Raw genomic sequence first — 16,502 nt, 5'->3', positions numbered from 1 at the left:
GCAAGTACAACGCTTGAAGCCGCTGGGAGTCCTCGATGACATGGACGGAAAAACGACGGCTGCGAAATTAAAGGACACGATCGTGCCGAATAAAAGGCACAAAAAGGGAAAGAGAGACCCGGCCGAGCAGCCTAAAAGGCGGCCGCGACGAAAAAAAGAAGGAAACTTAAAGAGGTGAAGAAAAACTAATAAAATAAGGGAAACTACCTTTTTTAAAAAAATATTTGTGAAAAAACTACTAGAACGAAGAAAAAAGGGAAAAGGGGAGCGATAAACACTGAATCCAAGTCTCCTGAGCCGAAATTGAGCACAGTCGAAAAATGAACGTGTCACTCAAGACGCAGATCAAAAGAAACTAAGGAGGACACACTCGCGTTGCGGCAGGAAGCCGTTAGCGCATGCGTGGTGTGTTTGGCCCGCGCAACAGAGCGTTCTGGAGAGTTCTTTGTTTTTGCTATGAAAAATTTTGCTGGTCTCCTGGGCCGTCACAGACAACGACCCAATCATGAGAACAAGCAGCCCGCTTGTCCTCGGAGAAATTTTTTTAAACTTTTTAACATTTCGCAGACATATGATACAGAAGCTCTCCTTGGTGCAAAATAATATGAAAGCAGAGAAAAAAAGACACTCATGTTTCATAATCCCAGTAACAGGTTGAAGCAAGCAGCAGGAAAATTACAAAATTAAATTTACAAAAAGGTTTTAAGAAAAAAGGGTCCTAATAAATCTATAACCACAATGCTATTTAGGACACTTTTAGTGCAGAGTTTTGATAATAATGTTAGTTACAGAGAAAACTAGATTTTTGCGGAATGAGATGCAAATTATGAGAACATAAGAATTATTCATACACAATGCTGCACATAAATTTTACAAATCATATCAGTTCTTCAGCATTGATAAATTTTAATATATTATTTATAGTGACGTAAGATTTCTTTAACATTGGACTCACAATTTGTTCCAACACCAATCTATTCTTAGAAACATTCAAACTAAAGTTGGCAATTTGTAGTTATATCTCCTCTAAAGGGTATCTTCAGTCAAAAGTCACGAATGTGCAATATTAACGCTGGACCTGGAGTGCCAAGGTCATTAGAAAACTACGTTTTTCTGCTTTTTTGATTTAAGACCATACATAACGTCTGAATCAAGAACCGAGCACTGTACCTTCTTGACCTTTCAGACGAGAAGCCATATAATATGGATAAAAACACTTTCTCCCTCATTCTATAACAGATCACCTCAAGTGAGGTGCCAACTGCACACAAGTTATAGAATACTAGCACTTAGGTGCGTGAATCGTAGTTATGCATGTATGTGCAAGCCACATACTCAACAGTACTCTATAACATAGGCGTGCAAACCACTTAGTGTGTAAATGCAAGGGGTGCATACACGTGGGCAGGGGTTGGTCGGGTCCCACATTTACATGTATAACTTATACAATACTAGTAAAACAGGCCCGTTTCTGACACAAATGAAATGGGCGCTAGCAAGGTTTTTTTCGGAGTGTGTATGTTTGAGAGAGTGTGTGTGAGAGTGACTGTCTGTGAGAGAGAGAGAGAGTGAATGTGCAAGTGTGTGTATGTGACAGAGAGAGAGTGAGACCGCTGGGTGTGAGTGTGTCTCCTCTGTCCCCTGTCCCCCCTCCAGCCACCCAGCGATTCTCCTCTCTCTCCTGCTCCCCCTCCAGCCACCCAGCGATTCTCCTCTGTCCCCTGCCCCCCCCTGTAGCCACCCAGCGGTTTTCCTCTCTCCCCTGCCCCCCTCCAGCCACCCAGCGAGTCTCCTCTGTCCCCTGCTCCCCCTCCAACCACTCAGTGATTCTCCTCTCTCCCTTGCCCCCCCAGCCACACAGCAATTCTCCTCTTTCCCCTGTCCCCCCTCCAGCCAACCAGTGATTCTCCTTTTTCCCTTGCCCCCCCCAGCTACCCACCGATGCTCTTCTCTCCCCTGCCCCCCTCCAGCCACCCAGCGATTCTCCTCTCTCCCCTGCCACCCCCTCCAGCCACCCAGCGATTGTCCTCGCTCCCCTGCCCCCCCTCCAGCCACCCATCGATTCTCCTCATTCCCCTGTTTACCTCCGTTGAAGCGGCTGCGTCTTTGAAAGCCCTGCCCGTCTGTAGCCTTCCCTTTGACTTCGTTCCCTCTGAGTCCCGCCTGCTGACGTCATTTCCTCTTTCCGCGAGGGCAGGACTCTGAGGGAACGAACTCAAAGGGAAGGTTATAGACATTGAGGTTGTGCCTCGTGCTGCTATCCTGTGGTTGGTCAGTGCTGTTTGTGACGAACCCGGAAGTACGTGACGTCAATTCAGGAGACGGAGCGTTAGAGGCAGCACGAACCCTTCAAACTTTCACTGCCACAGAGTCAGCTTCAGAAAGTTGGAGGTGCTTTTTATTATATAATGTATTAAGTTATACACTAAAGTGCTGTGTTTATGCCTAGTATTGACATGGTCTGTGGGTGCATCTAAATGCAGACTTGCACTATAATTCTTTAATGGAATCTGGACACCCAGCTGTAGCTACAGAATTAGCGTTTAGTGTGCTTCAACTCGGCACCCAACATTTGGTGCCCTTTATAGAATTGCCCCCTTTGCCACTCAGATCCACAAAGGACACAAAACAGTTTGCCCCTGACAAAACATGGAGGATTCAACTGCCTAATAGGTACATTTTAAAAACAAATTTGCTTATATTCAGGTTGAACAGCTGAAATAAGCCTTTCAGTATCAATATGTATACAGTACAGTTTCGATTATCTGATCTTTGCTAATCCGACCTTCTGGCAAGTGCGTCTCTTTCCATTTTCCAGCACAGCATAGAGGGACGTTTTGCACCCGAAACAATTAGTTTCAGACCCGGGATCCTATTCTTACAGCAGGTGACATAGGACCATGATTTTACAGCATTTGTTTATGTATTGTTTGAGGGGTAACCATTATTTTCTGTATTATTTGACTTTTCACTTATCTGTTTATGTCAGATAATTGAGACTTTACTGTACATCTATATATATATATGTGGTTATTGAAAGTAAAAAATCAAAAAGTACTTACACTGAATTTAATGATGTCATATATCAAATACCGGGGTACCACCTGCCCATTTACCTTGTCAATGATCATTTCCTTAAAGAAATAAAAAAAGAGAAAAATTATTACTTTTTTTAAACTCATAGCTAAAAGGGGTATTTTTTTAATAATAGGACACTAATGTAAGAAGTCCAAAAAGGCGTCTATTTTGAGCCTATATTATAAAGGTATTATAGACCCCAGAATGCACATGCCCATGAACAGATGTATTACACCTGCTCTGAAAAAAAGTGTAAATGTGTGCATGTTCTCTAAGTATGCCCACATATATTTCATATAAAACACATAAATACAATGAAACTCCACCACCATTCCACCCAAACTGTCCCCCCCCCCCCCCCCCCCCGAGAACACCTACATGCAGATCACAATCATAGATGCACCCTTTTTCTGCCTACTTTGTGGTCACACTATTTTATAAAAGCTCTTCTTTGTATGTAAAACAGGCTCTGCACACAGAAAAAAAAATGTTGTCTCCCCATCAAGCAAATCAAGTTTCATGCCTGCAGCAGATGTTTTGTTTTCTGTGGCCAAGGTCTTACAACATTGGTGATGTCACCAATGGAGCTCAATAGGGGAAAACCTTCTCCAGCTTAGATACATTGAGATGCTTTTGATGAGTCTAAGGTATCACTTCCTACCTGCTGCTGTCAACTTGGGATCTTCACAGTTATTTCTCAAGCTCAGAATGGAAAACAACTCTTTGGGAAGAAGGGCAGGTATGGGAGGACTAATATCCTGCTGTCCTTGGACAATACCTGTTACAAGTAATAACTTGGCTTTCTCCGAGAACAAGTAGGATAATAGGTCCTCACAACATGGGCTCCCTTGGTACAGGTTGCGCTCAATTGAAAAGTGCAAAACAAACAACATGCAAAGCTATTAAGCTTATTACTGGGCACAGGAAATATGACCATGTCATGCCACTACTGAAGGAAGCTCACTGGCTACTGATTAAGCATTGCATTACTTTAAAAAAATCATTCTTCTGGTACACAAGATCACGATTTCTGGGGTACCTATATTTCTTACTAAATATTTAACTCCACATTGCCCATCAAGAACTATTAGATCAGAACTTAATGTTCTCTCTTTCATGGATATTGTTCATAGTACCACTAGGCGGTCTATTTTCTCGGTTCACAGCCCGGAGCTTTGGAACCTGCTACTGGAACAACTCAGACTTCAAACATCCTTACAGAAATTTAAGACTGATTTAAAAACACTACTTTTCACTGATGCATACAGATGCCACTAGGATCTGATTGGTGTGACCCTGCAATACACATTTGTCCCTATGTTTTCCCTCTTCCCTTTTGCTTTTGAAATTGTAATTCCTTCTTTCCCCTAACTTTCATGTCTTCTTCCTCTTCACTCCTCCCCTTTTATTAGATTGAAACTTAAACCTGAAGTACTGTTAACTCTGCCAAAGCCTTAACAGTAATGAACCTCACTCTTAAGGCCAGGGTATGCAGAGTTTAATCTCACTCTCAGATTTATTGCTATTGCTAATTCTTTTTTTATAAAGCTTGCCTACGTCACCCAAAATGATGGGAAATATTTCTGTATCTTCCTGCCATGTTTTCTTTGTCTCTGACTACATTTCTTGGTACTTAGGTATCTATCTGCTCTCTCTCTCCACATAATTCACAGAATAATCACTTTGCACTGTCTCCTCAGTTAATGCATTTCTTGTGTGTGTGTGGGGGGGGGGGGGGGGGGGTTCCTCTTCACCACGGTCTGGTTTTCTTGCATACAGTTTTTTTACCGATTGAAATGGGAATATCCAAAATGATTATAATCTCTTCACTCTCCATAATTCTCTTTGGGTCTTGATCCTATGCTTTTCCTATACAGCAATGCTGTAATGTTTACAAAGTTTCCAGTGGATGAGAGATATCGTCTTATTGTGCCTTTCTATATAGAAGTTTTCTGCCATCAGATGAATAACTATTTCCAGATATATGGGCTTCGTTGGTGGTCCAAGTTATGCAGAATGGCCAGAAGGAACATATATTTGAGGTGAGAGCTGCGGGTAGTATCTTTCCTCATCCCTACGCTCACCACCTGGGTATGCATAATAAAATACTGAATGATAATAGAAACACATTGGTGTATCAAGCTCGCACAATTGCATATTTTCCAGTTTCTATAGTTGACCTTGCATACTCTCATATTTGAGCCAATACCAGCTTCCCAGCTCCCATGTCATTTACTTGAACTGCCAACTCTATTGATATCACTGGCTTCCAAATCAGTCCTAATCATGCCCAGAATCCGTTAAAGTACTGGATTCTATCAAATTCACTTACAGCCCATTTTAGTCCTTATCTTCCTCTATGATTTTTTCTCTCTGGTTTATTTTGTATTTTTTTCTTATAATTTAATCACTATTATAAAAGCAAAAATGCGAGAAAATCAGTGGGGAAAAAGTGGGGTCCTCAGTTTTATGAGAAAATTTTAGGATTTATTTTACTGGACAGAAATTTGAAATGATTCACATCTGCCTATGGGGTGAGGGTGAAGGAAATGAGGAACATGGAATATATTGTTGTGGTGTTTGGATGGCTGGATTGGTTTGGGGGGGGCTGAGGAAGAGCCCAGGCCAGTTACAAATTCTTGGGACTGAAACAAAATTTTGACTATTACAGAATTAGGGTTAAAATAATTAAAAACGGAATACCAGGTTTTGTAAACTGAGAATTAAAAAAAAATAAAAATTAGTTTAAAATGCAAAGCATTAGATGTATGTAGTCAGTAGCTGTCATAATATTGGGAAAACCACCATTGCTGGTAAAAATAGTGTAACTTTTTTAAAGAAAAGTTTGGATAGGTTTCTGGTGGATAGGTCCACAACCAACTATTAAAGGTCTAAAATACAAGCTGATGCATGCTACTACCTTCTCTTACATGAGCACGCAGTTATGGAATGCACTACCTACAGACCTGAAAACAATCGACGAAATAACTAACTTTCACAAATCTCTAAAGACATATTTCTTCAACAAGGCCTACAAAGAGAACCTATAGCCTCACTAATCCACTTCACCAACCCACCCAGTTATGAAAGTCCACCTTCTACACTTAACCCCTAATCACTTCCTTCCTTCTTTCTTCCCTTACTTAATCTCTGCACATCACTAATTGTATCTGAAATCCTGGAACGACAATGTCATAATAAAACTATGTAAGCCACATTGAGCCTGCAAATAGGTGGGAAAATGTGGGATACAAATGCAATAAATAAATAAATTAGCCAGTAAGTTTGGTGAATGTCTTCTCTTGTTATAGGGAGTTAGGAACAGGAAGGAAAGGGAAATGTGTTAGGATCTGTTGGGTACTTCTTACAAGCAACCTCAATTGACCATGGTCAAGAGATAAGAGGCTGGGCTTTTGATTACTTTAAAAAAATGAGATTGTTAAAATACTATATATTTTTTTTGCCCTCTCTTACAGTAATACATTACAAAATGTAAACAGGACTGATTTTTGTTTTTTAATTCCATTCATATAATGTCCGATATCATGTTAAAAGTACAGAACTCTGTCTCCACTAGCTTTCCAATCACATGTGGTGTACCACAAGGTTCAGCCCTATCGGCAGTACTATTTAACTTATACATAGTGTATCTGGGAGATGTCTTCCAAGATTTACACATATCTTATAGAATATATGCAGATAATGTACAATTCGTTCTCCCTGTTAAAAACCATGATCAGGATTTATCTGTACAAATGAAAAATATTTTTGACAGAATTGTTGATTGGATGAAACAGGCAAAAATGTCTTTACATGTTGCAAAGACAGAAATAATATATATAGGTAGGACCCTTGACTCATCTCTACCAAAAATGTTTGAATATCAATATGAAAAATTGGCCATGAAGCCCTTTGTCTAGACACCAGTTTGACAATGCCAAAATATATCAACCATGTGATTTCAACTTCCTTCTTTCAACTTCGCATGTTGAGCAAGTTGAAAGGTATGGTCACACCATATGACTTTTGGGCTATTGTACAGAGCTTGGTACTGACAAAAATTGATTATTGTAACTCTCTATTTCTGGGTATACCATCAGCCCAAATCCAAGCTCTTCAGGTCATCCAAAATGCAGTTGTGCAATTGGTCACTGAAATATCAAAGTCCAAACACATCATTCCATTAAAACCCAATGTTCCCGTAATAAGCAATATGGGAACAGATTGATGGGAACATTGGACACTAAAGAGTTTTAAAAAATACACTGGCTTCCTGTAACATACAGAGTTAAATTCAAGACTCTCGTATTGACGCATCAACGTACATTTAGGACACTCTCAGCCTACTTTCGTAATACCCTGCAATCATATAAACCAAAACGAGCTCTGAGATCCGAGACGTCACATCAGCTCTGTTTACTACATAGAGACAACTACGGGCCTTCTCTATCGCTGCCCCATCCTTATGGAATGCTCTACCTAGATATTTGAGATCATGTGAAGATACTCAACAGTTCAAGCGACTGCTAAAAACACATCTGTTTGTGAAGGCTTTTTCAGCTACATGAGGACTTATCTGTATGACTCTCTTTAATTTAAATTTTTTCCCTTTGTTTCAGTTACATCCAGTTTACTGATCACGTTTCATCTTCATATGATTGCAACTGCTACCTATCTATGTATGTGACTATTGTTTAAGATTATGTGCGTGACCATTGTTTATTTATTTGTTACATTTGTACCCCACATTTTCCCACCTATTTGCAGGCTCAATGTGGCTTACATAGTACCGTAAAGGCGTTCGCCAAGTCCGGTTGAAAAACAAATACAAGGTTATGTTTTGGTCGGATGACGAGGGAGGGAATGAAGATTCTATATTGTCCAATACGATCATTGGTATTGCTGTGTTGCCTGATGTGGGGGTGTACGTTGGATCGGTGGGGTAAGCCTTTTTGAACAGGTTGGTTTTTAGTAATTTCCTGAAGTTTAGGTGGTCATGGATTGTTTTCATAGTTTTTGGGAGTACGTTCCATAGTTGTGCACTTATGTAAGAGAAGTTAGATGCATAAGTTGTTTTGTATTTGAGTCCTTTGCAGTTTGGGTAATGAAGGTTTAGGTATGTTCTTGATGATCTGGTTCTGTTCCTGGTTAGTAGGTCTATAAGGTCTATCATGTATCCTGGGACTATGCCGTAGATAATTTTGTAGATCAGGGTGCAGATTTTGAAGATGATCCGTTCTTTGATTGGGAGCCAATGCAGCTTTTCTCAGAGGGGTTTAGCACTTTCGAATCGTGTTTTGCCGAATATCAGCCTGGCTGCTGTGTTTTGGGTGGTTTGGAGTTTTTTTGCGAGTCATTCTTTACACCCCGCATAAATTCCATTGCAATAGTCTGCATGGCTTAGGACCACTGATTGTATTAGATTTCGAAAAATTTCCCTCGGGAAGAAAGGTTTTAAGTGTTAATTTCCACATTGAGTAGAACATTTTCTTTATTAAGGAGTTTACTTAGCTCTCAAGAGTAAGGTTGCAGTCGATTGTGACTCCGAGTATTTTCAAGCTGTCTGAGGTGGGGAGGGTGTGTCCTGGAGTATTTATGGTTGTGGGTTTGTACTTGTTATGTTGAGATGAGAGGATGAGGCAGTGTGTTTTTTCAGTGTTCAATTTCAGTTGGAATGAGTTTGCCCAAGAGTCCGTGATGTTCAGTCCTTCGTTGATTTCATTGGTTATTTCTGTCAAATCATGACTGAAGGGGATATAGACTGTGACATCATCTGCATAGATGAACAGGTTGAGGCCTTGATTGGATAAGGACATTGCCAGTGGGATCATCATTATGTTGAAGAGTATTGGTGATAATGGTGATCATTGAGGTATTCCACAGGCTGCTTTCCACGGTGGTGATATGGTTGAGTTTGATTTTACTTAGTATGCTCTGGTGGTTAGAAAACCTTTAATCCAATTAAGTATATTTCCAACAATCCCGAAGTGGCCAAGGAGTCTTAGTAATATATTGTGGTTTACCATGTCGAATGGACTCCACATGTCGAATTGGAGGAGAAGTATGCTTTTACCGGTAGCTATTTCCTGCTTGAATTTGACCAGGAGAGTGCTGTGGTGGGTGTGGAATCCTGATTGTGAGTCATGTAGTATTGAGAACTTGTCCATGTAGTAAGTAAGCTGTTTGGTCACCAAGCTCTCCATCAGTTTGGTTACTAGTGGGATAGATGCCACTGGGCAGTAACTGGTGAGATCGTTTATGTTTTTCTTGGTGTCTTTTGGTATTGGGGTGAGTAGGATGTTGCCATAATCCTCTGGGAAGAGACCTTATCGTAACATGAAGTTTAGGTGGGATGTGAGGTCTGCTATGAAGCGGTCGGGGGCGGATTTAAGTAGATGGCTGGGACAGATATCCAGTTTGCAGTGGGTGTTGGCTTATCTATGAGTCGCTTATGTAACTGATTCAGTGGTGAGGAGAGTAAATGTGGACCAGGTACGGTCAAGCTGGGTATCCCGTCAGAGGTTATATCAAGTTCGTTGATGAAGTTTTCGATATCGGTGTTGTGCTGAGGAAGTGAGTTGCGTAATTTTATTATTTTTTCGTTAAAATAACTAGCAAGTTTGTCTGCAGATGGGATGTCTGTGTTGGTTGTGGTGATAGGGGTGGTGTCTAGTAGCTTACTTACGAGCTGAAATAGTTTCTTCAGATCTTTATAATCCGGTCCTATTTAAATCTTATGAACTCCAGAAAGAACCTCTTTTTGGCACAATGCAAGTACTATGATGAACGATAGCATTACCCACCTTGGATAAAGATGGGATATAAATATAGTAAATAAATAAAATTTGCAATAATAATAACATTAATATCTGCAGTACTACTTTCTCTGGCTTCTCTTCCTAGTTTCTCTCTCTCTCCCAGTATCCCTGTTGGACCATGAAGAATTGCTTCTTGTTTAGCACGTACCTGTGAAGTCTTTTGCTTTTACAGTTAGAATGAAGGATACATTATAAAATTAAATACTTTTTTCCCTTCAGCAAAGAATTCAAGTATTGAGACTGATAGAAAAATAACTTGCCAAAACGTGAAAAAAACAGATCACATAACTCAGCTGTGTTCCAGGAGGGAGAGAAAAAAAACCCACACTGTAAGCATATAAAAGAAAAGCTGTAGGAAAATATCAAATTATTTCCACTTGTTATTAAAGTTATTCTATTCCATACTCACTCCTGCTTGCCAGATCATTAATAATTCTTGGCTCAAGTAAAGCACATTCACTGAGGCCGTTTAATGTGCTCTTGCTCTATGTATGCATCATTAACACAAGAGGGTAGTTAAGGTTCAGGTGACAATTTTACAATTTACCATCCTATGTTTATTATCTCTGTCTTTTCAAATTTTCATCAGTTGAAACATTGGTTTATTTTATTTGATTACCAGCCTTCCTGCCAACATGACAGGGCAGTTTATAGATTAAAAATACATTATCAATTAAGGGAAAGGGGGAAATAGGACTTGATATACCGCCTTTCCGAGGTTTTTGCAACTACATTCAAAGTGGTTTACATATATTCAGGTACTTATTTTGTACCAGGGGCAATGGAGGGTTAAGTGACTTGCCCAGAGTCACAAGGAACTGCAGTGGGAATCGAACTCGGTTCCCCAGGATCAAAGTCCACTGCACTAACCACTAGGCTACTCCTCCACTCATTCAACCAATAAGAGCCAACCTCATCAGTGATGTCACAATGGCTTGATTGCCCAATACTTGGCTCACTTCTGATATTGTGATGTCATAAGGGAAATGGGACTTGATATACCGCCTTTCTGAGGTTTTTGCAACTACATTCAAAGCGGTTTACATAGATTCAGGTACTTATTTTGTACCAGGGGCAATGGAGGGTTAAGTGACTTGCCCAGAGTCACAAGGAACTGCAGTGGGAATCGAACTCGGTTCCCCAGGATCAAAGTCCACTGCACTAACCATTAGGCTACGTGTGTTCCTCTCTTGCCTTAAGGCAAGAGATGAACACTATTTAAATTCAGAAAATAGATGCGGTGCAGTACAATAATGAGAGAGTTGTTGAGAAAGAAGCATCCATGAAACGCCATTACCAGGTTCCAGATAAGGTGGATATTAGTTTGAGTTATGGTCAAGATAGACCAATTTAAAAAGGTATATCTTTAGGGTTGCTTTGAATTTGGAGAAAGACATCTTTGTTCAAAGAGTTGGAAGGAAAGTGTTCCACAGTAGCGGTGCCACATAGAAAAGAGCAATGTTGAATAAAGACATCATGGACAGTGCTAAGAAAAGCAGAATTCTTAATATAACATGGACTGACTATAAGAACGCCTTTGATAGCAAATAATAAATTGCCTTGAAATGTACAAAATCAACCCTGAATTGATTGAAAACATCAAGTTTACCATGAAAATGTGGCAAACCACACTCCACTTCAGTATGCAGATGGACAATTTATCATCATTCCTAACAACATAGTAACATAGTAGATGACGGCAGAAAAAGACCTGCACGGTCCATCCAGTCTGCCCAACAAGATAAACTCATATGTGCTACTTTTTGTGTATACCCTACTTTGATCTGTACCTGTGCTCTTCAGGGCACAGACCGTATAAGTCTGCCCAGCACTATCCCCGCCTCCCAACCACCAGCCCCGCCTCCCAACCACCGGCTCTGGCACAGACCGTATAAGTCTGCCCAGCACTATCCCCGCCTCCCACCACCGGCTCTGGCACAGACCGTATAAGTTTGCCCAGCACTATCCCTGCCTCCCACCACCGGCTCTGGCACAGACCGTATAAGTCTGCCCAGCACTATCCCTGCCTCCCAACCACCAGTCCCGCCTCCCACCACCGGCTCTGGCACAGACCGTATAAGTCTGCCCAGTACTATCCCCGCCTCCCAACCACCAGCCCCGCCTCCCGATCTCGACTAAGCTCCTGAGGATCCATTCCTTCTGCACAGGATTCCTTTATGCTTATCCCACGTCATGTGTTAGCCACGTTACAGAACTTAGTTCTTCCCTTGAATGTTGCTGAAAGAGGGCATTGTACAGCATTCTGCCAGCTCTGACCTACTGCTAATCTCAGTACCAGGAAGACTCTTTGCCAGTGGGGCACAACCTCTGATCCGCAGTTAACTGTGAGTAAACGTGCTTATTCAAATAAAGGACTTTTTCAACTGGTGTGCCAAGGTTATACAGCAGCAACAAGTCCTAGAGGCCTGCGTGTATGCAGGTCCCTGGAGCACTTTTAGTGGGTACCGCAGTGCACTTCAGGCAGGTGGACCCAGGCATGATTCAGTGAGGCATATTTCAGGGAGACCCCTTATCCCCACTTATGTTTCGTTTGGAACGTAATCCACTGAGTACTCTTATTAACTCATTGGGCTATGGGTTTAGCCATACTCCAAAAGGCTATCAAAGGGTATCAGGCAAGTTCCCACCTGGACAATTTCCACCAGACAGTTCCTACCCACCAATTCTCCCCGAAACAATTCCCATCTAGAACAATCCCCCCACCCCCGGGACAATTCCTACTTAAGAGAGAAAATTCCCACCAAAGACTTCCCCCCTCCCCCCCCCCCCTGGTCATTTCCCACTCTCCCTAGCTTTTTTTTTTTTTTTTACTGACCTTAGCTTCTTTTTGTATTGGGTTCCATAAGTCCTGGTAATTTGCTATAAATCATAATTAGTGTATCATTATGAAGGGCTGCATTAGGTTGAAACCTAGTTTGAGGGGGGGCGTAGGGGGCTTTGCCCCCCACATGATCTGAAGTTTGTATTTATTTATTTATTTATTTATTGATTGATGACATTTAGATCCCAGATTAAATATGAATTAGGTTGAAACCTAGTTTGGGGAGGCACACACACATACAAACTGCATGTCTGGAAGGGAAAAGTGATGTGTAAAACATAATGTTCTGGGGGGGGGGGGGATGTGAGGGGGTACTGGCCCTCCAAAACAATCTGGAAGGGAGGGAAATTACTTGTCCTAGTTTGTTTTGTATTTTTTGGGTTATGGATGGGAATCGTTTTCCCTGGTGCGGTGGGAATTGGTTTAATGGGAATTGTCTTAGGTGGGAATTGTCCAGATGGGAATTGGTGAGTGGGAACTGTCCAGTGGGAACTGCCCTAGAACCCTCCAAAAGATGTCAACAGTAACATTTACTATGTGTAGATTACCTGAAGCTCTACAGTTCCAGTGACAGAAATTAGCAGAACTACTTCGAATGGTGAAAAGCTTTTCAGAGGACATCAAGATAACTTTTGAACTGGACAAAAGTGCTAAGTTGACTTTCTTTAAGGGAAAGTTCATAAAAAATTGAAAATCTCTCTGATTGATGACTCTGAGATAAAGGAACTTGAACAGGAAGGGATATATATATATATATATATATATATATATATATATATATATATATATATATATATATATATATATACAGTATATATATATATATATATACAGTGGGGGAAATAAGTATTTGATCCCTTGCTGATTTTGTAAGTTTGCCCACTGACAAAGACATGAGCAGCCCATAATTGAAGGGTAGGTTATTGGTAACAGTGAGAGATAGCACATCACAAATTAAATCCGGAAAATCACATTGTGGAAAGTATATGAATTTATTTGCATTCTGCAGAGGGAAATAAGTATTTGATCCCCCACCAACCAGTAAGAGATCTGGCCCCTACAGACCAGGTAGATGCTCCATATCAACTCGTTACCTGCATGACAGACAGCTGTCGGCAATGGTCACCTGTATGAAAGACACCTGTCCAGAGACTTAGTGAATCAGTCAGACTCTAACCTCTACAAAATGGCCAAGAGCAAGGAGCTGTCTAAGGATGTCAGGGACAAGATCATACACCTGCACAAGGCTGGAATGGGCTACAAAACCATCAGTAAGACGCTGGGCGAGAAGGAGACAACTGTTGGTGCCATAGTAAGAAAATGGAAGAAGTACAAAATGACTGTCAATCGACAAAGATCTGGGGCTCCACGCAAAATCTCACCTCGTGGGGTATCCTTGATCATGAGGAAGGTTAGAAATCAGCCTACAACTACAAGGGGGGAACTTGTCAATGATCTCAAGGCAGCTGGGACCACTGTCACCACGAAAACCATTGGTAACACATTACGACATAACGGATTGCAATCCTGCAGTGCCCGCAAGGTCCCCCTGCTCCGGAAGGCACATGTGACGGCCCGTCTGAAGTTTGCCAGTGAACACCTGGATGATGCCGAGAGTGATTGGGAGAAGGTGCTGTGGTCAGATGAGACAAAAATTGAGCTCTTTGGCATGAACTCAACTCGCCGTGTTTTGAGGAAGAGAAATGCTGCCTATGACCCAAAGAACACCGTCCCCACTGTCAAGCATGGAGGTGGAAATGTTATGTTTTGGGGGTGTTTCTCTGCTAAGGGCACAGGACTACTTCACCGCATCAATGGGAGAATGGATGGGGCCATGTACCGTACAATTCTGAGTGACAACCTCCTTCCCTCCGCCAGGGCCTTAAAAATGGGTCGTGGCTGGGTCTTCCAGCACGACAATGACCCAAAACATACAGCCAAGGCAACAAAGGAGTGGCTCAGGAAGAAGCACATTAGGGTCATGGAGTGGCCTAGCCAGTCACCAGACCTTAATCCCATTGAAAACTTATGGAGGGAGCTGAAGCTGCGAGTTGCCAAGCGACAGCCCAGAACTCTTAATGATTTAGAGATGATCTGCAAAGAGGAGTGGACCAAAATTCCTCCTGACATGTGTGCAAACCTCATCATCAACTACAGAAGACGTCTGACCGCTGTGCTTGCCAACAAGGGTTTTGCCACCAAGTATTAGGTCTTGTTTGCCAGAGGGATTAAATACTTATTTCCCTCTGCAGAATGCAAATAAATTCATATACTTTCCACAATGTGATTTTCCGGATTTAATTTGTGATGTGCTATCTCTCACTGTTACCAATAGCCTACCCTTCAATTATGGGCTGCTCATGTCTTTGTCAGTGGGCAAACTTACAAAATCAGCAAGGGATCAAATACTTATTTCCCCCACTGTATATATATATATATATATATATATATATATATATATATATATATATATATATATATATATATATCTCCAAGAGTGGAGGCAAGGAACGACTATCAAACTGAAATCAATGAGAGAAAAAAAAATCTGTAACAAATATTATAGGTGAGTAAAACTGACACTGAAGAGCGCATTAACATCACAGAATAAGATACAATTTATTAATCAACTGACACTTTCTGCACTCTAATATAGCTTTTGTGACTGAGAAAATTCCTCCATGCCCATGAGGTCATCTATAAGAATCAGTGTATGGCAAGACTGTATGTTGCTAGATCTGAAGGAGGAATAGGTCTCAGAAATAGATTATACTATCGAGGTACAGAGTCATGGGATAGGAGGTAGTGTTCTACTGTGGAGTAAAACTGGTTAAAAGATAGAAAACAGATAGTAGGGTTAAATGGTCAGTATTCTCAATGGAGAAGGGTAGATAGTGGGGTTTCCCAGGGGTCTGTGGTAGGACCGCTGCTTTTTAACATATTTATAAATGATCTAGAGATGGGAGTAACAAGTGAGGTAATTAAATTTGCTAACGACACAAAGTTATTCAAAGTTGTTAAACTGCAAGAAAAATTACAAGAGGACCTTACTAGACTAGGAGACTGGGCGTCAAAATGGAAGATGATGTTTAATGTCAGCATGTGCAAAGTGATGCGTGTAGGAAAGAGGAGCCCAAACTATACCTACGTAATGCAAGGTTCCAGCCCAGCATCCTGTTTTGAACAGTGGCCAATCCAGGTCACAAGTACCTGGCAAGATCCCAAAACAGTACAATACATTTTATCCTAGAAATAAGCAGTTGATTTTCCCCAAGTCCATTTTAATAATGGCTTATGGACTTTTCCTTTAAGAAGCCATCCAAACCTTTTTAAAACCTCCCTAAGCTAACTGCTTTTATCACATTCTCTGGCAATGAATCCCAGAGTTTAATTACATGTTGAGTGAAGAAATATTTTCTCCGATTTGTTTTAAATTTACTACTTTATTGCATGCCACCCAGTGCTAGTGTTTTTGGAAACAGTAAACGCGTGATTTACATCTACCCGTTCCACTCCAGTATTTTATATACATCTATCATATCACCCCTCAGCCGTCTTTTCTCCAAGTTTTATAGCCCAAGCTGTTTCAACCTTTCATCACAGGAAAGTTGTCCCACCCCCTTTATCATTTTCATTGTCTTTCTCTGTACCTTTTCTAATTCTACTATATCTTTTTGGAGATGCGGTGACCAGAATTGCACACAGTGTTCAAGGTGCGGTCACACCATGGAGCTATAGAAATGCATTATAACATCCTCATTTTT

At 41.1% G+C, this 16,502-nt stretch overlaps 1 protein-coding gene across 2 annotated transcripts in view; it reads right to left on the bottom strand.

Moving 5' to 3' along the window:
* The window catches only part of RNGTT (RNA guanylyltransferase and 5'-phosphatase), a 723,922-nt gene that overhangs the window by 420,724 nt on the left and 286,696 nt on the right, over positions 1-16,502 (bottom strand). For both annotated transcript variants that reach the window (XM_030199106.1, XM_030199105.1), the window contains exon 10: positions 3,063-3,134. In XM_030199106.1, the coding sequence (XP_030054966.1) occupies positions 3,063-3,134 (72 nt within the window). The remainder of the gene's footprint in view (positions 1-3,062; positions 3,135-16,502) is intronic.

This window comes from Microcaecilia unicolor, chromosome 3, assembly GCF_901765095.1.
Source record: "Microcaecilia unicolor chromosome 3, aMicUni1.1, whole genome shotgun sequence".
In the NCBI taxonomy this organism is placed as follows: domain Eukaryota; kingdom Metazoa; phylum Chordata; class Amphibia; order Gymnophiona; family Siphonopidae; genus Microcaecilia; species Microcaecilia unicolor.
Note: the sequence above shows the minus strand (reverse complement) of the source record. Positions and strands in the feature narration are given on the sequence as shown.